The 27,959-nt window shown below is 33.1% G+C and overlaps 2 protein-coding genes across 6 annotated transcripts; both read left to right on the top strand.

The window, feature by feature from the left end:
* Positions 1-4: 4 nt before the first annotated feature.
* On the top strand, positions 5-5,325 carry LOC129302047 (phenylacetaldehyde reductase-like). The gene is made up of 6 exons (XM_054940709.1): positions 5-390; positions 855-1,024; positions 1,853-2,044; positions 2,423-2,585; positions 3,607-3,793; positions 4,701-5,325. The coding sequence occupies exons 1-6, from the start codon at positions 264-266 to the stop codon at positions 4,843-4,845; spliced, it is 984 nt and encodes a 327-aa protein (XP_054796684.1). The 5' UTR covers positions 5-263; the 3' UTR covers positions 4,846-5,325.
* Positions 5,326-19,365: 14,040 nt separating this feature from the next.
* Positions 19,366-26,516, top strand: LOC129302044 (phenylacetaldehyde reductase-like). Of its 5 annotated transcripts, none has more exons than XM_054940707.1 (6): positions 19,366-20,031; positions 20,883-20,983; positions 21,832-22,023; positions 22,832-22,994; positions 24,174-24,360; positions 26,080-26,516. In XM_054940707.1, exons 1-6 carry the CDS (start codon positions 19,905-19,907, stop codon positions 26,228-26,230), a joined length of 921 nt encoding a protein of 306 aa, XP_054796682.1. In that variant the 5' UTR covers positions 19,366-19,904; the 3' UTR covers positions 26,231-26,516. The 5 variants fall into 5 exon arrangements, with proteins under 5 accessions (XP_054796682.1, XP_054796683.1, XP_054796680.1 ...); XM_054940708.1 differs by having other exon boundaries at positions 20,874-21,043; positions 24,174-24,273; XM_054940705.1 differs by having other exon boundaries at positions 19,368-20,031; positions 20,883-21,043.
* Positions 26,517-27,959: the final 1,443 nt, after the last annotated feature.

Genomic DNA, 27,959 nt, shown 5'->3' with positions numbered 1-27,959 from the left:
AATGCCGACCACATGCATGAAATTGGAACTCTCCTTGTCTCCTCCATGCCGTTTGTGCATCTGTAAACTGTGAGCAATCAATTGAAGACACCCGTCAACAAAGTTGGAGGTCTCAATCGACGCTTTGACGAAGATGATACGTTGAAGCCAGCAGGATCACGGGTTTCCTTTATAAGCGATGGGTACAATTCAAAGCCCGGAGATAAAAACCAAGCCAAGGACTTGCGTAAGTTCAAGCATTGGACTAGGAAGAACGAGAGAGAATGGAAAGCGACACAGGAAAAGGAAAGGTGGTGTGCGTGACAGGTGCTTCTGGGTTTATTGCTTCCTGGATCGTCAAGCTTCTTCTGCTTCGTGGTTATACTGTGAAGGGCACTGTTCGTGACCCGAGTGAGTACGATCTCTCTTTAATTACCCCCAACCCATTTATACAGAATGAGAAGTCTGATATGTTGATTTGTTCGTTTTAAGAGAGAATTAGGAGTATGAATTGAACACTTGACATGAAACGTACTCAAATTTTTTGCTGGTGTCATGTGGGATACTAAAGCTAATTTCTTGTTTCATTGGCTTGCTGTATTATGATTTTGGGTTATGGTTTTGAGTGACTGAAAATTTTGGATTCCAAGGGCTAACCAGGCTCTGAGCTCAAAAAGCGTTCATAAGGATAGTTATGAATCACTCACCAAGAACATCCTCGTATTGGCAGCAGAATTTGAACCCATGACCTTATGGGTTATGGGCTAAATTCTTACCAACTAAACTAACCTTTGTTGGTCCATTTTGTTGTTTCTTATCTGCTACTCAACATCATTTTGAGTTTCATGATAGTGATGGTTTGTAACTCCTTGCAGATGATCCAAAAAAGGTAGATCACTTGCTCAAACTTGATGGAGCAAAGGAGAGGCTGCAGTTGATTAAAGCAACTCTTCTGGAAGAAGGTTCCTTTGACTCTGCTGTTGAAGGGTGTGAGGGCGTCTTTCATACTGCATCTCCTGTTGCTCTCAATGTCAAAGACCCACAGGTTGACATCAATATAGTCTACTTCATCAAAGAATTCTTTTTGAATGGCTTAATTTGTTTGAAGAATCTATCTACCAGTTTTATCTTCTTTTGATTATTATCTTCTGCCCATTTTTAGATGACATATCAGGAAACTATTCCTGCATAGAAATTAAAAGCCCAATAACTGAAAAACAAAAGCTTCAACATATCATTTTTGTCCAACAAAGCAGGCACCATTTTTCCAAATACATAAAACAGTCTTAATGACCCTTTCAAAAGTTGCCCCTTTCTTTGGCGCCCTTGGAAAAATATAGTAAAACAATTTCTTGTATGGATAACCTAGTAAGTTCACTTGTACTTTAAGACTTCAAATATCACAGAGTTTCTTTTGAGTTTTCCATTAACTGTTAGGCCATAAAAATAAAGAGTGGCATGTCACACCTGCTAGCTACTGCTTTTTACCTCTTTAGTTAGCATAACGTCTTTTAGAAACAAAGATATGGTCATAACCTTGGCCTTTAGCTGTAAGGCTCATTTAAGATTGACTTATCTTGATTATTGTGGGGATCTATAGGCTGTAAAGTGCAATATGGAATATCTTGGCATGATTGACATCCAAAGTGGTTAATTCTTGAGTACTTCAGAGTGAGATACTTTGAGATTTTTGTATCGACTATGAACTATTTAGTGTTAAGGATTTTGTTTTTTTGGCTTTGGAATTCGTTAAGCTCTCGGGAGTTTAAACTTTAACCTATTCACAAGGCTGACAGCCTTTTAAATTACCATTTTGTTGTCTGGTTAAAAAAGGTTTCTTACTAAATTCTAACTGCTGTGCCTTTCATTTCAGGCTGAATTAATTGACCCAGCAGTCAAAGGAACTCTTAATGTTCTCAAATCATGTGTGAAATCACCATCTGTGAAACGAGTTATTTTAACCTCTTCCATTGCTTCAGTTTTATATAATGGAAAGCCTACAACTCCTGAGGTTGTAGTTGATGAGACTTGGTTTTCAAATCCAGACATCTGTAGGGAATATAAGGTATGCACTATATTTCATGATTACTGACATTGATTGTAGTTAATGGTGCATAGAGTTGAGATACCATGTTCTTAATATGAATGCCATTTGCAAGTCTTGCACATTGGCTTATCAGAATAGCGTACGTTTATGTTTTGTTATTCTGGCAGGTGGACTTTACAAGAAGTGTTTGCTTACGTTCACTTGAAATGTAGGATACATTCAAACTAAAATTGAAGACATCTTTTCTGTAAGAAATATGTAAAGATAGTTGTTTGACTATTATCATGGACACAATGCAGAGCAAAACATTCCCCCGGGGTGGGGGAAGCAAAGTAATTAGGCTTTTATTCAGATATAACACCTTTTGAGTTTCCGGTGATGTTTTTGTGCTTTCAGCTCTGGTATGTACTTTCCAAGACTTTGGCTGAAGATGCTGCCTGTAAATTTGCAAAAGAAAACAACATTGACATGGTGGCTCTCAACCCAGCAGTGGTGATTGGACCGCTCTTGCAACCATCACTTAACGAAAGTTCTGCTGCAATATTGAACATAATAAATGGTAATGTCCATAGATTCATAAGGTTCATGCTGTATAGAGTACAAAAATAAATTCTCTGTCAAAATTTATCTCCATCTGTTTTGTTTGATCTTTCAACTAAAATGCTTGTTCTGGCTCTAGTTAATAGAAAAGGGAATTGGTGTCAAAATGTTGATGTGGTGTCACAAGGTATGTGCCTAGGGATTATGAGAGACATCATGATTTTAATCAAAGACTCAATGTTGACTTATTCCACATGTATTTTTGGAATCACAATCCATGCCATTGTGCTAAATCAGAGACCCAAAACAGTAATGCTCTTTGCTATTTTCCTTTTTCACTTGACATTAGCAAATTAAGATAGCAACGATCATGATTTCATATTTTTAATAAAAGAAGAACTTTCCTTGTACAGATTTGATGTATAAATTCAGAGAAACTGAGTCTCTGAATGTCTGTTTATCATCATGGTCAACAGAGAAAGTGGACATATAAAGAATAGGGAACAAAACTCCTGATCAATCCCACTTAGCTAATTCAAAATTTAAGTTGAAGTATAATAAAAACTAATTGCAATCAAGATACATGAAACAAAATAAAAAGGATATAAATCAGGAAGGAATAATGCTAATTAAAAGGATACAGTGAATTCCACAAAAAAAAAAAAGGGGGGGATACAAAAAAGCTTTTAGTGTGATCTCTAACACTTTCTCTGAAGTTGTGGAGTAGGCATCTAACATTCCCAGTTACAAATTAATCTTTAAAACTTTATTAACACACTTATAGTTTTTAATTTGTTTTCCCTTCAAATTTGAGAGTTGTTGGCTGATTTGAAATATTGAAAAAAAGTACAGGGAACGGTAACAAAATGCGCTAAAATTATAAGGATTAATAGTTATGTTTCCCTATAATTATTTATTAGTTTATTATTATTTTGAGAGTTGTTGGCTGATTTGAATGCGTTAAAGAATTTCTTGGTTTGGCTGCTTGAGAAAACTGTTTATTTTGCTTCTCGGAATATTCTCAAGCTTGTTTGATGCAGGTGCGCAAACATTTCTAAATTATTCTTTAGGCTGGATTCATGTGAAAGATGTTGCAATTGCTCATATTCAAGCATTTGAGATTTCTTCAGCTAGTGGAAGGTATTGTTTGGTTGAGACAGTGGCACACTACTCTGACATTGTGAAGATTTTGCATGAGCTATACCCAACATTACGACTCCCAGAGAAGTAAGTTAATTAAATCTCCATCTGCTGAAACCCCTCTCTCTCCCCACGCGCGCTGATAAACAATTGCGTTTAGCTCTCCAGAGATTTTTAGAATTTTCGCTGACAGCCCTTAGGCTTCACCTTATTCCAATAAGTCCACTTTTCTATAAAAACAATTGTTAAACAAACTTTATACAATATTTGGTAAGTAGAAAAGTGTTTTCTAGAAAGAATATAGTAAATGTATATATCTCATTTTCTTTCTAGATACATTCTCTATTTTCTTTTTAAAAAACACTTTTCTATATATCAAACATGCACCTAGATCGTCTTAAAACTTACCAGACTTTTCTGTTGAAAACGCTTATTAACCTTAGTTTAACATGTTATAGACAGATCAGGGAAGACGAGGTATTTGAAAATGTAAAGTTATGAGAGGTTAGTATAAAATATGAAACAAGAAGGAAAATTGGTTTAGGTTTTATAAAATAAGAGGAAAATGAAGCTAGAGGGGTGATGAATATAGGTCTTATTAACTCTTGACTACTTTAGATGAGGTGAATGTAATTATTAAATCATCATTGTCACATACATACATACATACATACATATTGATTAGGAAAGAATTTAAATTCAGAAATAATAGGGTTGCAAAAGAGGAGAACATGACATCCTCTAAAAGAAGCCTAAAAAATAAACAGTATCAAAAAAATAAAACTAAAAAACATTTAAATTAAAAATGAAACAATATAGCTCAATCTTATCACTAACATCAGAGACTGGCTGCATATTATACATGTACTGTTAAGATTTCTCATTGTTGTCACATCTTCTCATTCATTTGTACCTTGGCATTGCCTCTTTAGTTCAAGCTTTTGTTTCAAATTTGTGCTCACCCCATTTCTTGCTTTCTCAATAAACTTAATAGGTGTGAGAATGATGAGCCATTACAGGCAGTGTATCAAGTTTCCAAAGAAAAGGCAAGAACTTTGGGGATTGAGTTCACTCCCCTGGAAACGAGCCTCAAAGAGACTGTGGAAAGCTTGAAAGAGAATAACTTTATCAATTTTTAGTGTTGATCTTTCCCTAAAACATGAATGCTAATAATCTTAATATTATATTTGATACTTGGAAAAGCTTCTTCTAAAAAGAAAATGAAAAATGCATCTATCATTTTTTCTTCCTAGATGTGTTTCTCATTTTCTTTCTAGAAAATACTTTTTCACGTGCCAAACATTATCCAAGTAAGCTCTAAATTAGTGCCTTTAGTGTTAGCCAATCCATTGGCTTTGTGAATTGTGATAATATCTACCATGCTTGGTGAGTAATAACTATGATGCTTGGCTTTTGCTTGAATTCTGTACAAGTTCTCTGTCAGTGTGCTGGTGAGATGTCTTACAAGCTTGTCCATGCTTCTTCCTCTTGTCATTCTCTTAGAGACAATTCTTCAAGACCTCCTAGAATTGGTTTAATGCATCGGAGAAGGATAATCAACTAGATTAGTTTTTGTACATCATGCTGAGTAAATTATAATCTCCATGGGATTTGGGTCTCCTCATACCTTCCCTTAATACAACTCTTCATAACAGTGTAAGATTGTTAATTATGATACTAAAATAAATATTTTATTTATAATGAATATCGTAAAGAAGTTTTATGATCTTATTTTTAAAAGTATTTAAACTATTCACTTAAATGAATAATATCATAATGCTTTTGAATATATTATTCACTAAAATGTTTTTAAAATAAAATCATATTATTTCTTTATGGTATTCATTAAATGAATAATATATTTATTTTAATGTCATAATTAGTATTGATATTGTAAACTAAATGGATAATTAAATGGATAGATGAAATTAAATATGAAGAGATATATTGAAAGAGAATATGAAAATGATCCAAATGTGATGACAAATGGACATGCAATGTATTGGAATTGGCCATCCATTTGTCATAGAAGCAATGTACACAGGTTGACGGACACATTAATATAGGATGTCATACGAGATGATACCTAATACTCTTTTTAATTCAATACTATAAGCATGTTATATCATGAAGTACTTTTAATGAAGTTTTACATGAGTTAATTTTTTTAATTTATACTCTCTTTCTATATTTATCTCTATTTAATAAAATATCTCAATTAAAAAATTTTATTAATTATACCTGTAATTAATGATAGTTTTGAAAAAATTTCATTAATTATATTTTAAAAAACTCAACGTATTATCTTTTTAAACATCTTGTCTCAAAAAAAATATATTATATTTTTTAACTTACGGGGTATATAGATAGATTTTTGCTATCACAAGTTTTAAAGCCAACCAAGTCATTTTTTTTTTAATGAAAAGTTAACCAAATCATTGATATGAAAGAAAAAGATAACCATGTAAAATACTACAAACAAAGTTATGCTTAGGGTAAATGAGCAAATTACATTTTGAATTTTTAATCCAATAGCACCATAGATCTTAAAACTCATTTCTTTTGTAGATTGTTTTTTCAACTTTTAAAAAAATACGATGTTATCTTGTGATTGATAAAAATTAAATTTGATCGTTAATTCATCAAAAAAGAATAGAAAATGGCAAAAGGAAGTAATTTTTTTTACATCATTTTCTATAATTTTTGATGTTTGTAATTTTTGAATCTTTTATTATTTTTTTGTACTTTTATGTAATTTTGATGTTTTTCTATTATTTTTTTATTAACTAATAGTTAAAGTTAACTTTTGTGAACAATAAAGACTAAATTACATTGTTTTTAAAAGTTGAGGGAACAATTTTTCTAATAAATGACTTTCAAGATCTATGATACTATATTGAATCTAAAATTTAGGGGATAATTTACCCATTTACTCTTATATCTTTGTCAATGTATATGATATTTAACTATTATATTAAATACTATTAATCATAATTACAATACTGATAGAAGTGTAATTCAAATCACATTTAAATAATTTTTTATTGCATATTACACTTTGAATGCAGTATTATATATTTTAAAAGATTTTTTAAGAGTTGGACTCAAACTTTAGTAATTATTCACGTTTTATCGTTTATGTTATGAACTCTTTCAAGTTTGCCATGTAAAGAGTCTAGTTACAACTTACAAGTTTATCTTATCTTTTTGAGTTTGTTTTAATTTATGAGTTTGCCAACTTTTCCAACTCAAAATAAAAACTATGTATAATGAAAGTAAAATAAAAGAGAAAACCTATTAATCGGTGCTGAATTTCTGTCTTTGGGCCGATCTTTCAGATCTCCCAGCCTCAATCCATCTCCATGTCTAAAATAAGTAAAATAAAACCTTTGAATTATATGAAAGAAACCCTCAAAAATTAATAATTACATTTGTTTTGATGAAGATGTGCGTTTCTAGTCTGCAATGGTGTTGTAGACCAGAAAGCATGATCATTGTTTTCTTGTTACTGATTCATGGCACCATGATGGTGGTGCTATGGCATCACATGCTAGAGCCTCTAATGTGTCAGACTTGTTGGACTATCTGTTTAAAATCATTTTTTAAGGTTTTGTTTTGAAAAAATTAGAGTATTTTTTTAATCTAAAAAAAGGCTTCCAAACCCAGCTCATTTATGTTTTTAAAAATGGACTCGCATTTGAACTACCTGTTTAGGCTGTAGTTAATTTTGTCTTTGAAAAATGAGAGATTTTTAATTTTTAAATTAAATTTAGGCTTTAAAATGTATTAATACTTTAAAATTAAAATTTACATAACTTATTTTTAATTTTTAAATATTATAATTTGTATTTTAGAAAATGAACATGTACTATTCAAAAGAAAATGAAAATGTAATATTATAATGAAAAAAATTAAATTTTAAAAAAATTTAAAAATAAACAAAAAAGGTTACAAGTCTGACAGTGGGCACAATCATGAATAAGAGTTGGGTTTTGAAGAGAAATGATCAATTTTAAGATAATATCATAATAGAACTTTTAGGTAGAGCCGGTAATTCGAGTGGACCAAGCTCATTCGGGCCGAACTTATTCAGATCAGACTTAAAGTATCCTAGACCTTTTAAAAAAGCTCATATAGTTAAGCCCGATCCTAATATCTTCGGGCTTCGGGCTTATTCAGGCTAGCCTGAATACCCAAAACTTTTTAAAAGTATTTTTTTTATTTTTTAAACCAATTTTAATTTTTAAATAATTCTATTAAGCGTAAAATATTATCTTAATTTTAAAAGAATGAAATAAAAAATAACTTATTAACTTTGTATTTAAGTAGCTTTGTTATTATTTTGTTGTATTATGTATAATTTATTCATGAATGTTTTCTTTACTTGTAAATTAATGTTTTAGTTGTTTAAATATTGCTTTTATCATAGTCATATGTAAATATTTTATATATTTTAATGAAATTATATTATTTTAATTATGATTAAATTGATCTCAATTCAATCACAGTTAGACTACTAACTTAAAATTATTATCCCGATTAGTTCAAAGTTTTTAATAAATTTTAGGTAAATTGTACTTTTCATTTTTATGAATATAAAAAAATTGCAGTCATTATATTATTTAAAAAAATTATTTAATTATGAATAAACTATTATTTTTTTGAAATCATTTTTCTTTAACTTTTTACATTGTTTAACTCTTACATATAAGGGATTCTGACTCTAGTTTATCTTTTATTTTTAACCAAATCTAGCATTGCCAATAACTAAGTAATTTAAAAATATTATTCTATTTATTATGTTTATCTAGTAGTAGAGTCAGAAATTCGTATATACCTAAATTTTATTTTTAAAATTATTTTTAATTTTTTTTACTTTAAAATTAATTATCTTAATTTATAAAAAATATAAAATTATTTTTTATATGAAAATGATTTATAGGATTCAATTTTTTTTAAAAAATTGGGTCTTAAAATATTAAAATTAATATTAAAATATATTTTAAATATTATTTTGAGATATTTTATTGATTAAAAATAATAAAAATATGAAATATAACTATTTTTAATTTTTTTTAAAAAAATAACTATATTAAAACACTTATTATATAGTATTTTGGTATAAAATGATATAAAACTTAAAAAATTAATTAATATTTGTCATATTTTATATTTTTTTAAAAAATTTATTTTTTTTATTCGAGTATTCGGGCCAAGCCCGACCCGATCGGCTTGGCTCGAACAATAAAAAATTAATATTTTTTGGGCTTGATCCTAAATTTTTTGAGCCGATTCAAGCTGGCCCATCGAGTTTAGCCTAAATTACCGACTCTACTTTTAGGTATGAGCTCATATGAGTTAGGTTCACTCATTTACTGATTCTATCACATAGCATTCCTCAATTTCTTTTATCTCAACTTCCTTTCCATATTAATTTCTGAAATTACCACAAGAAAAGTAATGAAAAAAATATATTTCCTTGCTTTAAGGTTTAAACCAATTTTTACAAAATTATTTTCATATGTTCTAATGTTGTAAGCGAAAGCTAAGATTATAGCTTGTCCCTCTTCGAGCAGAGGGCTTGATCTAGCTTTCTAGTCTCAATTTTAAAGGATTTAATTTCCACGACATATTATTGAATGTTGTTTAAAATAAAAATAAGAGTAAGCATGAAGAATAAGAAGCCAAAGTTATCATTAACATGCTATACTCAAGATAGAAGAACATTAAAAAAAATAATTATTTAAGAAGAGATTAAGAAGATTAAAGATATTTATACAAGTTTAGATGGATCATAACCTTAGAATTGACAGGTATGTTATCTTTATATTAAAAATTTCTATGTTAAATTTATTGATTTAGATATACAAGACTAGCTCAAGATATTTCAAACCAAAATATGCATTTTAATTCTTAAATTAATAGTGAAATATAATTTTCTATAACTCATATTTTTTATCTTTTGTCATCTATATCTCAAAATTTTTGAAATACTTTGATCATTAACTCTATAGGATTTTCAAATTTGTCTATTTACTCAAAATAAAATTAAGTTAAAAAAAAGTTATAAACACTTAAAATCTAAGTTTTGAAATGTGAATTACATAGAAAATCAAATTTGACATTTGGTCACATTTTTTAATTCTATCTCTTACAATAATGATCATTTTAATATGAAATATATCTCATTTTAAAATACACTCTAACATCCTTCCAATAATAATTAATTCATTTAAAATAAAATTCTATTAAAAAAGTCATGACTTTTTGAAGTAGTAAAATATTGATTTTGCAATATGTTTATTTTCACCTTTGTCACTCTTTTACTCATGTCTCACAAAATATATTGAATTTAGTTGTAAAATTTGTTTTTTTGAAAAATAAATTTTAAAATCTTTCCAATACCACATACTTTGCTTAATTTAAAGTTATATTAAGTGAGTTACAATCTTTAAAATTTTTGTATTGTAATATGACTCGTCCTCGTTTGATCCTATTTTCGCCCATTGTGAATTTTAGCCTTGAAATCATTTCACATATCATCCTAAATCTTGTGTCTCAAAATATTGTCAAACCCGTATTCATGAGTTCCAGAAAAGCATCTTGTGAGTTTTAATGTTCTAAAAAAGTTTTTGCTTCTGCCTATTTAAAACATGTCAGTTTCAAAAAGCATCCTTATGAGCTTTAAAGTGACAAAGAGGAGTTTGCTTTTGCCTGTATAAAACGTGCGAGTTTTAGACTCATCTTTATAAGTCTTTTATGTTTGACAAACATTAAATGAATTTTTTCAGAAAAATATACATTTCACAAAAAAAAAAAATCCTTCCATACTTAACCCAACAACTCCGAACAACTATATTATATTTTCAATAACTATTTTACTTTACAAGCTATAAATATAACATTTTAAATTTGTTTTAAGAAGAAATTAAGCTAAGAAATTATTAAGTTATGAAATTTGTGTTCATGTTATTCTCACTTTGTAAAAGCTATTGTTCTTGAGCCAATATCTTTAAAACTTGTATCATTTAAGTATGTGAGCTTAATTGTACTTATTCTACTCTTAGAAAGAGTTTATGTGAGTGTAACGAGTGTAATAATAGCTCACATATACTCGACTCACACTTATGGCAGATAGCGAAGGAATATCAAGTAATTGCTTGGAGACTAAACATGAGCTCTATTTTCAGCTTCTCATTCAAGTTCTATTTTTTCTGTTAAACATTTAATTTGAAATATTTATAACTTCTTACTCAAACTTCCACCTATAAAGTGATTTTAATCTTTTTTTACTTACATTAAAATTATGAAATCAGGTTAGCATTCTTTCAAACATAATTTTGAACTTAAATTTGTTTAAACTTCCACTTATAGTTTTATTATGGAAGTTTTAAAGTATTAGAAATTTGATTTACATTCAGTTTACTTTTAGGGTTGCCATTTCTAGTGGGTAAGACTTCCTAACTTGGGAATTCTTGCATTTTCAATCTTGGGATTTACTTCTATTTTTAATCGCAGTAACGCTGAAGAAATTATGTTACAGTCTTTATGCACACAAGATATAAAGAAGAGTGAGGGGAGATCTCCCTCGATCAAATTTAAATGGCTTAGAACCAGTTTAGTCTATATGGTTTAAGTTAAAATTGGACAACCTAATACATATATGAAAGGTTACGCTCTGAGATGAGTACTAGTGAGGGAAAGCTTTTGGGGCCGTCGCCGGAGGAACGTGATGCTCTAGCACGACACTGGAAAAAGGTCCGAGCAGGGGACGGCTCTTTCTCCTTCGAATAGAGCCTGGTTCCACGAGAAGAGGCTTGGATGCGTGATGAAGGTGATGAGTCTGAGGGCGAGAAGGAGGAAGGAGGTAAGGGCTTCTCTATTACCGAGACGACCAGGAAAACGAGCAAAATCTAGAAATCTTATAAACACGCATGCACGAATGGGAAAGATGATGAGGAAGAAGAGGAGGATTGGTGGAGTGGAGATAAGTGGAAATCGAGGGTAGCGGTGGAGATGACAACAAGGGGTCTGAATGTGATCATTCCTCCGGCGGAGAAATAAAGGCTAGCAAGGAAGTGGAAGAACGCTCTTATAGTTACTTTATTAGGTAGAATGGTCAGGTCGGAGTATATGGAGTCCAAGCTACCTTAGATGTGGGGGCGGTATGGCGACGTTGAAGTTATTGACGTAGGTTCAGGATTCTACGTGGTACAGTTTAAAGATAGGAAGGATTATGATTTTGCACTTACTGGTGGACCATGGCTTCTTTTTTATCATTATCTGGCTGTTCAACCTTGGAAACAGGATTTCGAACTGAATGAAGAGAAGATAACTACGATTACTGCTTGGATTCGTATCTCTCAAATTCCCCTAGATTATTATGATCAAGGCATTTTTTATGTTTTGGGGTCACAAATTGGCCGCGTCTTGAAGGTAGACACAACCACCATGAAGAGGAAGAAAGGTCGCTTTGCTCGCCTGTGTGTTAAACTGGATCTGAATGCTGCGTTAAGACCGATTGTCCTTATCAACGAGAAAGAAAAACAAATTCAGTATGAGAGCATTCACCTAATATGTTTGAGTTATGGTAGGTATGGACATGATGTTGACAAATGTCCAGTGAGACCTCTACCACAGAAGACGACGTAAGGTTAAGCTTCAGAGATTTCAGGTAACAAAGACGAGAACGTTAATGTGAATCCTGATGCGACTACACTCCACACGAAACTGAGAGCGGTGGAAGACAGTAAAGAAGTAATGGAGGTGGCTGTTTCAGATGTCTGTTATGAAGAATGGATGATGGTCCAGAGGAGGAGGAGATTCCGGCACGACGGTGGGTCAGAAAATCAGATCAACAAGCAGAGGTGAAATTATCAGGCAAAATCCAACACTGACGAGCGTAAATCTCAGTTTTCTGTTTTAGATGTTGAGGAAGGAAGATTGGATGAATCAAATTATCATAAGAATACAGCACGTAATCTGCTTATGGATATTAGCAATCAAATATGGGAGATCAGTGATACGGCCAAGCAGCACGGTTTAAAGGGACAAAATGGTTATGGGTCGAAGTTCAATAAAGACGATGCAAAGCCTACGGCAGCAGGTAAATGGGCCTAAATACTCAGGAGCTCTAAAACCACGGGGGAAAAAACAACCTGGACCTAATGAAATAGACACGCTGCAACAGGCTAAGGTTAGACTGGATTTAAATAATGCTTCAACAAAAACTGGGCTAAACGACCAGAACGACATGGAGACGGATCATGAAGATGGAACGGATAAAAATCTGGATCATATGTCTGAAAAACTAATGGAAGAGGATAGTGCAGAGTTTGAAGAAGAAAGCATGAAAGTTGATGATGATCCTATAGATCCAAGAGCGGGAGAACCGAATGAGTTCCTCATACATTCGAACCCGCTTTCATGTGATCAGAATGCAAATATGACGGGCATCTCAGAGGTTGGAGACCACCATGCAGCTCATGCGTAATAGATGAATATGGTACGTAATGAACAAGTTTTCTATGGATAGAAGTATAAATAATATCTTAATCTGGAATACTCGAGGGATTGGTGGAAGAAGCTTCCCGAGACTACTTGTTGAGCTAAGGAGTAACTGTAAGTTTGATTTCTTAGCTATTCTTGATCCCAGGCATGATAGTTCTAAGGCACAAAGGATTGCTCGTAAAGTTGGCCTCTCAAAGTTTGACTGTGTTGAAGCTGATTGTTTCAGTGGCGGAATATGGTGTTTTTGGGGAGAGCAGATTGATTTTCGAGTAAAGGAGAAGTATAACCAAGTAATTCATGGGTGCTTTAATCGTGGCACCAGAGAGGAGTGGGAGCTCTCTATTGTTTACGAAAACCCATGCTACGCAAGACGGCAGGGTCTATGGCAATCCTTACATCAACTAGAAGAGAATGGTGCACAGAAATGGTGTATTGGGGGCGATTTTAATGCCACTTTATGAGATGAGGAGCGTGTTTCTTTTTCTCCTACCCCAGTTCGATCAAATAGATTTTTCAAAGAGTGGTTTACTGGTACTGACTTAATTGACATGGGGTTTCATGGACCTAACTATACATGGAGTAACGGCCGAACATAAAGCAGAATTGACAGGGTATTAGTTAATGTAGATTGGTACGAGACATTCCCTCATGCGGTAGCAATATACTTACCCAAGTTCAAGTCTGATCACTGCCCCGTACTGCTAAAACTACGGCAAGAAGCTAGAAGGACGAAAAAAGAACGCTCTTTCAAGTTTTTCTCCCCCTGGGTCACCCATGAAGATTTCAACTCAGTTGTTAGGTGTTCATGGAGTTCGTCCCAGAGCTGGGAAAAGAACTTAGATCTCGGTTTATCTCGAATGTGATTGATTGGAACAAGAACGTGTTTGGGAACATCAATAAACGCAAGGATGATTTGCTTTATAAGCTCGAGATTATTTCGAAGCATATGGCTAATGCTACTAACTCGCACAACATGGAAGTGGAACAAAGTAGGCTGTGGAATGAGTTGGAAGGAGTGTTAGTACAAGAAGAAATTATGTGGTTACAAAGGTCAAGATGCAACTAGTACTTACAAGGTGATAAAAACACTGGATATTTTCACATTATGACTAGTACCCGTAAACGAAGGAAGTTGATTGAAGCACTTAAAGGGGAAGATGATGAGTGGATCTATGACACAGCAACTTTGAAAGGTATGGGGACTGATTACTTCACTTGTCTTTATTCAGAGGATTCTCCTACACTAAACAGTATTATCTTTAAAGGTACATTCCCTAAAATCTTAAACGGGGAATTAGAGGTGCTGGGAAGGGAGGTACCTACTAATGAAGTTAAACAAGCTCTTTTTTCTATGGGGCCTTTGAAAGCCCCAGGTTTAGATGGGCTTAATCCGCTTTTCTTCCAGAATCAATGGGATTTGGTAGGCGATTCGGTCGTCTGCTTAGTGCAACATATCTTCCATACCCCTGAACTAATAAGCAAAATCAACGATACTAATGTTGTATTAATTCCAAAGGTTGATACTCCAGAGTCTATAAAAGACTTCCATCCTATAAGTTTGTACAATGTTATCTATAAAGTAGTGACTAAAGTCCTGGCATCAAGATTGAAGACTATCATGCCTCAAATAATCGCCCTTAATCAGTGTAGCTTTGTTCCTGGAAGACACAGTATGATAATATTATTGTCACCTAAGAAATTATTCACTCTTTTCGCAAATGCAAAGGAAAAAAGGGCTTTATGGCTTTGAAGATTGACTTAGAGAAAGCTTATGATAAAGTTCATTGGGGCTTTGTTACACAATGTCTAGAGGAATTGAATATTCCAAAGGAGTTTATGGACCTAGTATCCAAATGCTTTACTACTGCTTCCATGCAAGTATTATGGAATGGGGAGAAGGGGGGAAAGTTCATACCTTCGAGGGGATTGAGGCAAGGAGACCCCATATCCCCTTACTTGTTCGTGTTAATTATGGAGAAATTAGTCAGCTAATTCAAGGAGAAGTGGAGAATGGAAATTGGCTTCCCTTTCACTTCAAAAGAAATGGGATAGGAATATCTCATTTATTCTTTGCAGATGATCTCCTGCTATTTGCTGAAGCTAGTTTGGATTAAGCCGAAATGATTAAAGCTTGCCTTTAAGATTTTTGTAGTATCTCAAGGGAAAAAGTCAATAGTGTTAAATCTAGGATTTTTTTCTTCAAGAATGTGGAGCAGATACAAGCAAAAGAGATTAGTAGTTTTTTGGAGTTCACATTGACATCGAACCTGGGGAAGTATTTAGGTGTACCTTTACTCCATAAGAAAGCTACAACAGCCACGTATCAACATGTATTGCATAAGATGGAGACGCGTCTCTCAGCTTGGAAGGTGAACTCTTTATCCTTAGCTGCCAGGCACACGTTAGTCTCATCAGTGGTAGCTGCTATCCCTTCTTACACGATGCAATCAACAATGTTACCTACCAGCACATGTAATAAGATAGATAAAAAGTGTAGGCAATTCATATAAGGGAGCACAAACATCCATAGGAAGATGCATTTAGTCGTGGGAGGATATGTGTCAGCAGAAAGAAGAAGCAGGAATGGGTCTTAGGGAGGCGCATAGACAAAATAAGGCTTTTATGATGAAGTTAGGCTGGGGCTTGATTAAAAGAAGAGATGCGCTTTGGGTCAAGATTATACGTGAAAAGTACAAGTGTGGAGAAGACTTGATCTATAAAGTAGAGCTTCAAAGACATGCATCTAGTGCTTGGAAAGGAATATGCAGTGCCTGGAATGACACCACTAATAGTATTGCATGACAGTTAGGATGTGGAAACCGCATTAGCTTTTAGAAGGACTGGTGGTTTCCTCACCATGAACCTCTAATTAGTTACACTACTAATCCTGTGTCTAATGAAGTATGTGTGGAAATGGAGGATCAGTATTTTACAGCATCTGGTAGCTGGAACAGAATCAAATTCGAAGAGCTCCTGCCTTCAAGCGTGGTGAGGCAGATCCTTCACATGAGTAGAACAATTAATGAAGATGAGATAAGGTGGAGATGGTTTAACAATATGAGTTCACAACAAAATCTGCTTACCAAGGTTTATGTCCCATTAGGAACACGACTTGGAGAAGCTTATGGAGGAAGATATGAAAAGCTCCTATACCCCAGAGAAACAAGACCTTCTTGTGGTTATGCTGCCGGGGTAGGATTATGACCAATATGTTTCATGCCACCAGAGGGTTACAAACGAACACCAACTGCTCCATGTGTACTGATTAACCAAAAGACATTCTGCATGTGCTACGTGAATATCGACTGGTAACAGGTTGTTGGGAGAGATTAGTTCCATCCGAAAGGAGTAACACCTTCTATTCTATCGAGAATTATGTTGAATGGATTGACTGGAATATGACACAGAGGTTTTTAGTTAATAGGTATAGATGGGACGTGTATTTTGCTATTTTGTGTAGACAAATCTAGATCAATAGAAACATAAGGATTTTTCAACAAAAAGCCGTTGGTGTTTGTTAACATCTAGAAGTTCATGTTATTTTATCATATTTTCCTTAGATTCTAATCCATTTTGGTTCAATTGTATATGTTTTTATTGCCCAAATTAAAAAAATGTGTATTTTGTTTTCAACTTGTGTTCTTGGCTTTAATTTGATATTTTTAGCCTAATTTTATGTTATTTTGATTGAAGTTTTGATTAGAAGCATTTTTGGAGCTTTGTGGATGTTTTTGGAAGGCTTTTGGATGAAGAAATCAAGAGCAAAATGAATGATTTTTGTTAGCTGTAAAAATAATGTAAAACTGCCAAAGTCGTCCCAAAGTAGTGACTTTCGTTCCCGACTTTCACCGCTGTCAGAAAAACGCTGCGTTTCATTTATCAGAAATTAGTTTGCTAGGATACATATAAGCTAAGAGCTCGACCCAGAATGCATTCTTCAGACTTTTAGACACTTTTAGAGCTTAGTTGTGCTAGGGTTTGGGCATTGAAAGAGTTGGGATCAAGAGATTGAAGCTTTGAAGACATTTGGAGCTCATTTTCTTTGGTTTTTCTATTCCTCTTCCCTTTCCTCTCTTGTAATCTGAAATGGGTCCACTTATTTTGTATATTTGTAGCTTGTGGATGATTATGAGTAGCTAAACCCTTTGTTCTAGGATTATTTGGAACCTTTGTATGGATTAACACTATATTTCTCCTCTCTTTTTGTGATTAATGATATATATGTGTTTATTTTACTCTTTCCTTAATGCTTCTACTTGATTGGCCACCATTTAGATGTTGGGTTCACTTAATTGATGCTTGAGAGGGCTAGGTTGAGTGTAAAACTTGAGTAAAATTGTGTAAGAACTTGATATTTGTATGTTGAATGGATGGTTTTGCTAGTAAGATAGAGATATACTTGTTAGCCTTGCATAGCCACATTAGGGTTGGTGTTTAAAACTGAGTTTTATTAATTGTAACAAGAGACTGAGCAATTAATTTAACTAAACACTTTTTCATGACTTGAGAGAGCTTGTCTAAGTATTTTTAGAACCTTAGGTTAGCACTTATTTTCATTAAAAACATTTATGAGATGAGATAATTTTGGTGTTATGAAATGCAAGGGGGACAATTAATCTTAGGTCTCAATTTGTGTTGGAAGTTTGTAAATCACTCACTTTCTTAATTTTCTTGTGTTAGTTTCATTTGCAAAACCATTTCACCTAACTATGTGTGGCTCAACTTGATCAAATTTACTTAATCTTTTGCTTGAATATAGTTTTCTAAACAAATCCTCGAGGGAATGATACTCTACTCATTTTATATTACTTGCTACGACCTGTGCACTTGCGGTGAGCAATAGTGTTCAAGCAATACTTGCACAGACATTGGCAGTGATCAGATGGGTAAATCCGAGATTATTGCAAGACAGTATGGATGAGGATCGAAGCTTACGGCATGCCCCTGTTATAGGAACAATAAAGTTCAATATTGATGGTGCTTGCATTACTGAAAGTGGTATCGCTGGTTGTGGTGGTGTCGCTAGAGATCACGTAGGGAAGACCTTAGGAGGATTTATGTATCATATTAGATTGGGCTCCAGTCTGAGTGTGAAACTTTGGGGAGTAATTTGGGCTTTTAAGAGAGCTTGGGATATGTCATTGGTCGACGTGGAAATTGAAACTAATTGTAGAGAAGTCCTGGTTCTTCTGTAACAGGATGAGGCGAGTAGTCACCCGGATAGAACATTGATTGATGAGATTCAGAATATCAGAAGCAAAGATTGGTCTGTGAAGCTTACATGGTGCAGTAGAGAGGCTAATTTGGTTGCAGATAGGTTAGTCAGGGAAGCTATCGGTCAAATGTCTGATGTGTTGTTCTTCACGAGTCCTCCGGATTGTATTTCTGATGCTCTGAAGTTTGATAGCAAGGTCTAATACCCTTAAGCTATTCTTGATCGAAAAAAAAAATCGAACAACCTAAATTTAATGTAATTTTTTTTAATGTTTTTAATAAATGATTATTTTAATAGGTGTATAATTTAAAATAAAAATAATTTTATTACTATAACTTTGTCAAAAATAATTATATAAAAAATTACAAATTGAAAAAAATAATTTTTTAGTTTTTCAACTTTTAACTTACTTATAACTCAATCTTTTATCTATAACTCACTACAACTCAATTCCTTAACTATAATTTATTATAAGTCAATCTCTCAACTTTTGATTTATTTATAATCTGATTCTTATTTTAAAATTTTTTTTGAAAAATTATCCTTATCAAATAAGGAGAGAAAAGAAATGCTCGTATACTCTAAAATATCCTTCTTTTATTCTTTAATGTGAGATTTAAGTTAATATAAAAAAAGAGAACTAATAAAAGTTGAGAGATTAAATTATAAACAAGTTAAAAATTGAGGGATTGAATCATACAAAAGTTAAAAATTAAAAAATTAAGTCATACCGAGTCATAATTGAGTGATTGAGTTACAAATAAGTAGAAAATTGAAGGATTAAAATATTATTTTTTTTATAAATTTAATTTTTTTAAAACAAATTAAACCGTTAAAATCGCTTTTCACATCACGTGTGCTGCCTACTGTGTGACTTGAGAGCACCAAATCTCGTCACCTCCACCGTACGCCGAGTACTGACCTCTTCCCTGTGTCTCTGTTGAAACATACGCTACTTAAAATTGACTGCCTAAATTAGCCATTCGGCCAATTTTCTAATTTATTTTGAATTTTGACGGATTTAATTTAATTTTCTCCATGATTAGTTCTATAAAATTTCAGCGTGATTCCAACTCTTAAAGTTCAACCAAGCTGTAGTGTTGAGCAGATTCAAGTTATGTATACATATTTATATCCCTCACTCATGACGCCGAACACAGACTCCAAGCCCCGTTTTTTGAAAGAAAAGTGAATCAAAAGCCTACACTGTTACCCATTCTATTCTTACGCATGGCACAAAATTAAAATTCCACTCAAATGCATGAAATTGAAGCTACACATGTCTCTTCTTCCATCTGTGGCTGAAAGCACACACGTCAATTAACCGCCGCTTTGATGAAGATGATACGTTAAAGCCAACAATATGCCGACTTTGTTTTCTGTAAACAATGGGTACAAATCGCAGCCGGAAAATAAAAACCAATCGATGGACTTGCCAAAGTTCAAGCAGTGTATTAGGAAAAACGAATAAGAATGGAAAGCAACAGTGGGAAAGGAAAGGTGGTGTGTGTCACTGGTGCAACTGGCTTTATTGCCTCATGGATCGTCAAGCTTCTTCTTCTTCGTGGTTATACAGTCAAGGGGACTGTTCGTGACCCAAGTGAGTACTCTCTCTTTACTACTGACATAATCAAATTCTGTTTCGATGATCTGTTCCTTTTCTTTTTTTTTTATTTTTAACCAAGAGGTAGGAGTAGGGATTTGAGCACGGGACATGAAACGCGCTCAAATTTCAAACTTTTTTGGTTTTACCACGATCTTTGGTTATTGCTTTGAGTAATTGGAAATTCTGTCGAAAGTTGAAACCGATTTCCAAGTTTTGATTTCTAGTCATTAGCCGGCAATCGGACGTGAAATTCTTCGGTTTGTTGCGTCCAGCTACTGGATGGAGATGAATCCGTGAGCAATGGGGAGAAATGGCTAAAATAGACATAAATCTAGATACAACACAGATTGCTAGATACATCAGTCATTTTCATAATTCCTTCTTATCTCGCCACGCTTTTATTTGGGCCACAAAGGAGCATATGATCACCCAATTACAATACTAGATTTTTTTTTTTTTTTTTCATAAAGGGGCCAAGTGGAAGGAATCCATGGCTCTGATATTGGCTTTTGCAATGAACATTGCATTTCTTTGTAGCTAAATTTTGGCCATGTGGAGAAAATATAATTTTAAGTATGAAAGTACACACGTGTATTCACCAAGTGCAAATACTAATAACTAATGCAATAGGTTTCCTTAAATATAATATGATTGTGGATGCCTGTATTTATTGTGGTCCTTTCTTGTCAGATACGTTTCCAAATTGTTCTATTTCATTTTGCTTTCTGTAAGTTTCTCTATCATGTGAGACGAATCAATTATACTTTATTTTTTCTTATTTACTATACAACATCAATTTGATTTAGTAATTAGTGATGGTTTGTGACTCCTTGTAGATGATTCAGGAAAGGTAGGGCACTTGCTTAAACTTGAAGGGGCAAAGGAGAGACTGCAGCTGATTAAAGCAAATCTCCTGGAAGAAGGTTCCTTTGACCAGGCTGTTGAGGTGTGTGAGGGCGTCTTTCATACTGCATCTCCTGTTGCTTTCTATGTCAAAGACCCACAGGTTGATATAATTATATTCTACTTAAGGCATTCTCTTGAAATGCTTTAATCTGTTTAAAGAATCTATTAATTTTTCTCGTTTTTTTTTAGTATCTTCTATGCATTTTTTAGATAATAAATTGTGATATTATTCCTACTTTGAAATAAAATATTCTCTTGTATTTATAATCTAACAAGTTCACGATGTACTATGAGACTTCAAGTATCAAATTTTTTTTGGTGTTTTCCATTAACTTCTGGGGCAAACTTGAGATTTATGCTAAACTTATGGTAAAGAATAAAGCATCATCCCTTCGGTGCCTCGGTGCCCACTATTCATGCTGTAAAAGGTGATAAAATTAAAGAATGGCATGCTTGCACCTGCTAGCTACTGCGCTTTGGTCTTTGCCTCTTTACTTTGTAATATCTGTTAGAAGCAAAGATCATACTATAACTTGAGCCTTTTGCTGTAAGGCTCGTTTAAGATCACCTTATTTTGATTGTTATCAGGATATATAGTTAGCAAAGTACAATCTGGAATCTCTCAGCATGATTACCATCCAAAGAAAGTGGTGAATTCTTGAGCACTTCATGCTTTGAGCTGTTTCTGAAATCTGTCAGTTAAGGGCGGAAATTTGTATCAATTAAGAAATATTAGTATAAAGGATTTTGCAGATTTGGTTTTGAACCTGTTAAGTTCCCACGAATTCAAATAATTCTCACAGCTGACAATCATATCAATATTGATTTTGTTGCCCCATAAAAAAAGCGTTTTTTTCTAAATTCTAACAGTTGCATTTTTCATTTCAGACTGAATTAATTGACCCTGCAGTCAAGGGAACTCTCAATGTTCTTAAATCATGTGCAAAATCACCATATGTGAAACGAGTTATTTTGACTTCTTCCTTGGCTGCAGTTGTATATAATGGAAGGCCTATGACTCCTGAAGTTGTAGTTGATGAGACTTGGTTTTCAAACCCGGATATCTGTAGGGAAAATAAGGTATGTACTATATTTCATTTTACTAACATTTAATTGGAGTTTGCACTTATTGCATAATTGCATGTTGCACGTGTGATTGTAGTTAATGGTGCATTGGGTTGGGATTGCCAGATGCCATCTGCAAGTTGAGCACATGGGCTAATCAGAGCAGCATGATTTTATGTTTTGTTGATCTGACAAGTGGATTCTATGAGCAGTTATTGCTTACATGCATTTGAACTGTGGGACACATTCAAACTGACATTGAAAATATATTTTTTTTGCGTATAAGAAATAGATAAGGACAGTTTCTAAAGATCCATGAGTTCTCATCCTTCCTTGTCCTCTGTTATTTTTCATATATTTTTCTTTTTCCTTGCCATTTGGCTGATATCATTTCTCCTCATTGCCTCATTGTTGGTGGGCCTATAAATGGATGTACCCTTTGGTTGAAAATCATTCAGAATATAATATACAACTAATTATCAGCTCATTTATTTGTTGTGACTTTATTCCACAAGAGGGCTACATATTGTTTCAATCATGACAAAGGTCAGTTCTTCATGATATTTGGATCATGAAGTTGTAACTGCGATGCAGAAATTGCCCATTAAATTTTCTAAACTGCTTCGGCAGTCTTCCTAATTAGTTTATTTGATAATAGATCATTCTTTGAAACTTATATGCTGTAGACAATTTCGGCAGAGAAATAGTGCTGATATATATGTTCTAACTTCCAACGTGTGCAAATATGATACTTGTCTGTAATCACAAATAATATTCTATGATGCCCTTCAAGTTTCCTGCTATTTTTGTTTTGTGGTTTCAGTTCTGGTATGCACTTTCCAAGACTTTGGCTGAAGATGCTGCCTGGAAATTTTCAAAAGAAAACAGCATTGATATGGTTGCTCTCAACCCAACAGTGGCGATTGGGCCACTCTTGCAACCATCACTTAATGAAAGTTCTGCTGCAGTATTGAATATTATAAATGGTAATTATGATATACTCATAAGGGTCATGCTGTAGAATACAAAGATAAATTCTGTTACGTCATTTATCTCCATCTGTGTTGCCTGATCTTGCAACTAAAATACTTGTTCTGGCTCTAGTAAATAGAAAAGAGAATTAGTGTCAAAATGTTGATGTGGTGCTACAAGGTATATGCTTAGGGATAAGAAAATGGGATGACAACGACAACAGAAGATTTTATTCCACTAGGTGGGATTAGCTACATGAATCATACTATGGCAATGTTCTCTATCAACAACCTTCTCTTTAGGGATAAGAAAATGGGAGGCATGATTATTTTAATTATAGACTTAATGTTGACTTGTATGATATGTATTTTGGAATCACGATTCATACAATTATGCTAAGTCAGAGACCCAAAGCATTAATGCTCTATGTTATTATCCTTTTTCACTTGACATCAGTAAACTAAGATGGCAAGGAAAGATTATGATATAATTTTTTTTAATAAAAGAATAAATTTTCTTGCACAGGCATTTAACAGACACATCTATCCCGCTTAGTTGATTCAAAATTTAATCTAGATTACATTAAAAACTAATTACAACGAAGATACATGAAACAAAACAGAAGAGATACAAATCAGGAAGGAACAATGCTAATTAAAATGAATATATTAAAACTTAAGTGAGATCTCTAACACTCTGCTTGAAGTTGGGGAGTAGATGTCTAACATTCTAGGTTTTTAGTTAATCATCTAACCTTGACCTGGGGTGGGTCAGTTGGTTAAGACGTCAACTTCGTGATTTTGGGTAGATGTGACTGTTAATTCAAGAATTTCATTTTCAAGTTTTTTCATAATGAAGAGCTTATGAACTTCGACTGTTTTCATTCAACCATGTGCACATGAATTTATGCAATAATAATTGTAGACATAGCATCACAATTTTTTCTTGTATACGTGTTGGACACAAGATGCTTTTGCAGAGTTCTGAGTGAGAACTATATATTCATCTTTTAAAGAAACGCAATGATAGTACTGCATGTTTTCTACTTCAAATCTGATATACATGTCATAATGTCATTAAATTTCTTCAATAACAATCGTTAGTTGATTTGAATGCGGTAATTTATTTCTTGTGCCCCCTAGACAAATTGTTTATGTTTCTCCTTGAACTATTCTCAGACTTGTTTGATGTAGGTGCGAAAACATTTCCAAATTTATCTTTTGGATGGATCAATGTGAAAGATGTTGCAAATGCCCATATTCAAGCATTTGAGATTTCTTCAGCTAGCGGAAGGTATTGTTTGGTTGAGACAACATTGCACTACTCTGACGTTGTGAAGATTTTACTTGAGCTATACCCAACTTTACAACTTCCAGAGAAGTAAGTTAATTAAATATCCAATTGCTGAAACTCTCTCTCTGCGCGCTGGCCCCATACACACTCATATGCTCACACAGCTAATTACATTCAACTCATCAGCGATTTTTCGGACTTTCACTGATGGCCTTTTGGTTTCACCTTATATGCCCTCCTCTATAAATCAAATGTCAAAAGGACTAGATCCCCCTAACACTAGTCAAACTTCTGTGAAATCACTCATTTACCTAAACCACCAGAAATGCGAGCGAATACTTAAACATATTATTGACATATCAGGAAGTTGAGTTAAATTATCTGGAAATGTAAACTTAAGGAGGTTAGTGTAAAATTTGAAACTAGAAGGAACCTTAGTTTGGTTTTATGAAATATGGGGAAATTGGAACCAGAGAGGTGATGAACGTAGGTCTTATTAACTCTTGAATACTTAAAGGGAGGTGAACGTTAGTAACACATCATACATGTTGATAAGAAAGGAAGTTAAATTTAGAAATAAAAGGTTTGCAAAATAGGAAAGCACGACATCCTCCAAAAGAAACCTAAAAAAGAAACAGTATCATAAAACTGAAAAATAAAAAAAAATTAAATCTAAAATGAAACAATGTAGCTCAATCTCATTGTTAATATCAGGCAAGCTGGTATGCCTATGCTGCTGAGATTTCTCTGTCTTCACATCTTCTCCTTCATTTGTACAATAGACTGTATGGCCTTTCTTTTATTCTGAGTACAGATTGCAGAAATTTTACTCACGGAGGAAACTTAAGTACATTTGTAGTGTTTATTATCAAATTCTCCTATGAAAGTTTGGAATGCCGATTTTTTGTTGCAGTTCAGCATCATGTGAGTAGGTCTTTCAAAGTATGTTTTCTAGTGTTCCAATTTTCCGACAGATAAGAAACTTGCTTAAATCTCATCCTACAAATCCTTTTCAGTAACAAGAAACTTCATTCAAGCGTCTATATTGATTCTTAAGATTTTGATATAGGCATAAAGCAAACTGTAATTCTGCTACCATATTTTGAATTATCTTGTTCACCTCTGTTTTTGCCTCGTGGTTGTGTTATCCTTACATTAGTATGAATGACACTTGAAAATAAATTTCTTAATCACTCATCGCCCAAAGTTTTGCGTTTGACCATGTCAGGCCATGTGTGTTGTATAGAGTTCGGAAAAAAAAATGATTTGCAGTCTTCACAGCTTGTGTCCAGTGTAGTTTGCTGCAGCTTTTGCATCTTACAAATGATATTAATATATGTCAATAATGGTTGTTGTGTCATGTGACAAAATGCCCACATAGTTTCGATACTGTGCTTTAGTTCTATTTATGCCTTCATTTGGCATTTTGCTGATTCCATATCCCTTTAGCTTTCCCTCAGAAGTATTCAATTTAGTTTCCATTATTTTGATCTTTCTTTATATGATAAACTCGAAGCACAAAAATGAAATTTGTGTATCGTAAGAACTATATTTGTATTATGCTTTCCCTCTACATGACAAGTGGGTGACTCGGAGATTGATTTAAATTGCTTGATGTATACCTGTATCATGGGAATTGATGCGAATGGATTTTGATTATATATATAATCATCCAATCATATTTGATTATCCAAATAGTTTGCTATCACTTCTTATTCTTAACTACTTTGGCTTTGCCAATTTAATTCAAGCTTTGCTTCCAAGTTTTGCTCACTGCATTTCTTGCTGTCTCAATAAACTTATTAGGTGTGACTGTGAGGACGATAAGGCCTTCATGCCAGTGTATCAGGTTTCCAAAGAAAAAGCAAGGACCTTGGGAATTGAGTTTATTCCCCTGGAAGCGAGCCTGAAGGAGACTCTGGAAAGCTTGAAAGAAAAGAACTTAGTCAATTTTTAATCGTGATCATTCCCTTAAAATTAAGTATTGTTAGCCTTAAGCATGCTTAAAAAATAAGTGCCTCTGGTGTTAACAAGTCCATATCCTTTGTGGCAAGATATCTACCAGCCTTGGGAAGTGATGATGACTTTGACATTATGAACTCCATAATAACAATGTGTTTGTGCAAAGTCTATCAGAAAATATATTCTCCATGAGCTCCTAGAATTGATGTGGATGTGGTTGGATATGTTGATGCACATCTTTATTTGTGTGTGTTGGATTAAAGGATATTTTTATTCTTGAATTATTTGGTGAGAGACATTGGTTCTCCTAAATTATTTACTAGAACAATATCGGCCTCAAGTATCAAAATTATTGTAATTTCCCCAATTGACTGATTGACATTGATGTTGATCATTAACTTCATATTAATTTTATTTTAAGGAATATTTTTGTCGTTAAAAGTAGTTAAGGTGAAATAATTGGCAGCCAAAAGTTCTGTAATATAGAGCAATTGGAACTAGGTTTTTGTTCTAGAATGAAACCTGTTGCATCGTTGGCTCGCCAATCACGTATTCATTAGTTAAAAAAACAAAAAAAAAAAAAAAAAAACTATCAATCTATATTAATGACTAGCTAATGTTATTATCATGTTATATTTGTCTATATTGGTACAAACTATATAGGTATCCATCATTAGTAATCAATGGTCAATCAATCCTATTGCTAGTTAGGATAGATAAATATGACTGTTGGTGACAACACTGTTTGTTGATTGTACGCGTGGGCTGACAAAACGATATCTTAATCCATGAATCTTTAGTTTGCGAAATGGCAACCATTTCTTTCTCGAACTTTTTTAGTATAACATGGGCAATGCATTTTTTTTTTTTTTTACATTGGCGCAAATTGAGAGATTTTTTTTGGATTGTCAAGTGTGTAGTTAACGAGTTAATATATATGTGTATGTATGTATATGTGTGTGTGTATATATACTATTAACAACTTTATGTGAACAATGTTTAATAATAAGGGGCCCACAAAAAAAGAAAAAATTGGTACAATGAAAATAAAGATACAAGGCGTGAAATTAAATTTTACTGTCAATTTAAAGATGTTATTAGTAAATGATATGTAAATATTTTTTATAAGCATTATTTAAACTTGAAAACATGTATTGATTTTAATGAACTTGTAGGACCGAACTCATTTAAACTTTTCTGAAAAAATACAATCATTAATCCTTGTAATTTTATTAAATTTTTCTTTTAGTTCATTTAATTTCTTTCAGTGTTTTCAACTAAAAACACTGAAACTATAGAAATCTGAGTAACAAATATTATCTAATTTTACTGAAACTGTAGGAATTGAAAATACTGAGAAAATTATGAGAATTAAAAGTAAAATTTGATAAAACTATAGGAATTGATGATTATGTTTTTTTAAAAAAAGAAAGAATCTAAAGATGAAGTCCACACGATACTATTTATTCAACAGTCCAAAATTATTGTGGTTAATATATATATATATATATATATATATTTAGAGTTGCACTGGGAATAAAGTTTGTGCCAAAAAAAGATGATGTTTCAGCTCCATAGTACATACATGAAATGTGCAAAGATGATTAATTATTTTATCATAGACCAAGGCCATCATGTCCGGATAATCTTCAAACTAAGGTTTTGGGCCACTAAAACCTTAGACCTGTTTGGGTTTTACCTTCAACAAACCAAACATTCTTTTC

This window comes from Prosopis cineraria, unplaced genomic scaffold, assembly GCF_029017545.1.
Source record: "Prosopis cineraria cultivar Desert tree isolate PC_DT_omini unplaced genomic scaffold, ASM2901754v1 PC2, whole genome shotgun sequence".
Lineage (NCBI taxonomy): Eukaryota > Viridiplantae > Streptophyta > Magnoliopsida > Fabales > Fabaceae > Prosopis > Prosopis cineraria.
The sequence above is the reverse complement of the archived record's forward strand: the minus strand, read 5'-3'. Positions and strand labels throughout refer to the sequence as shown.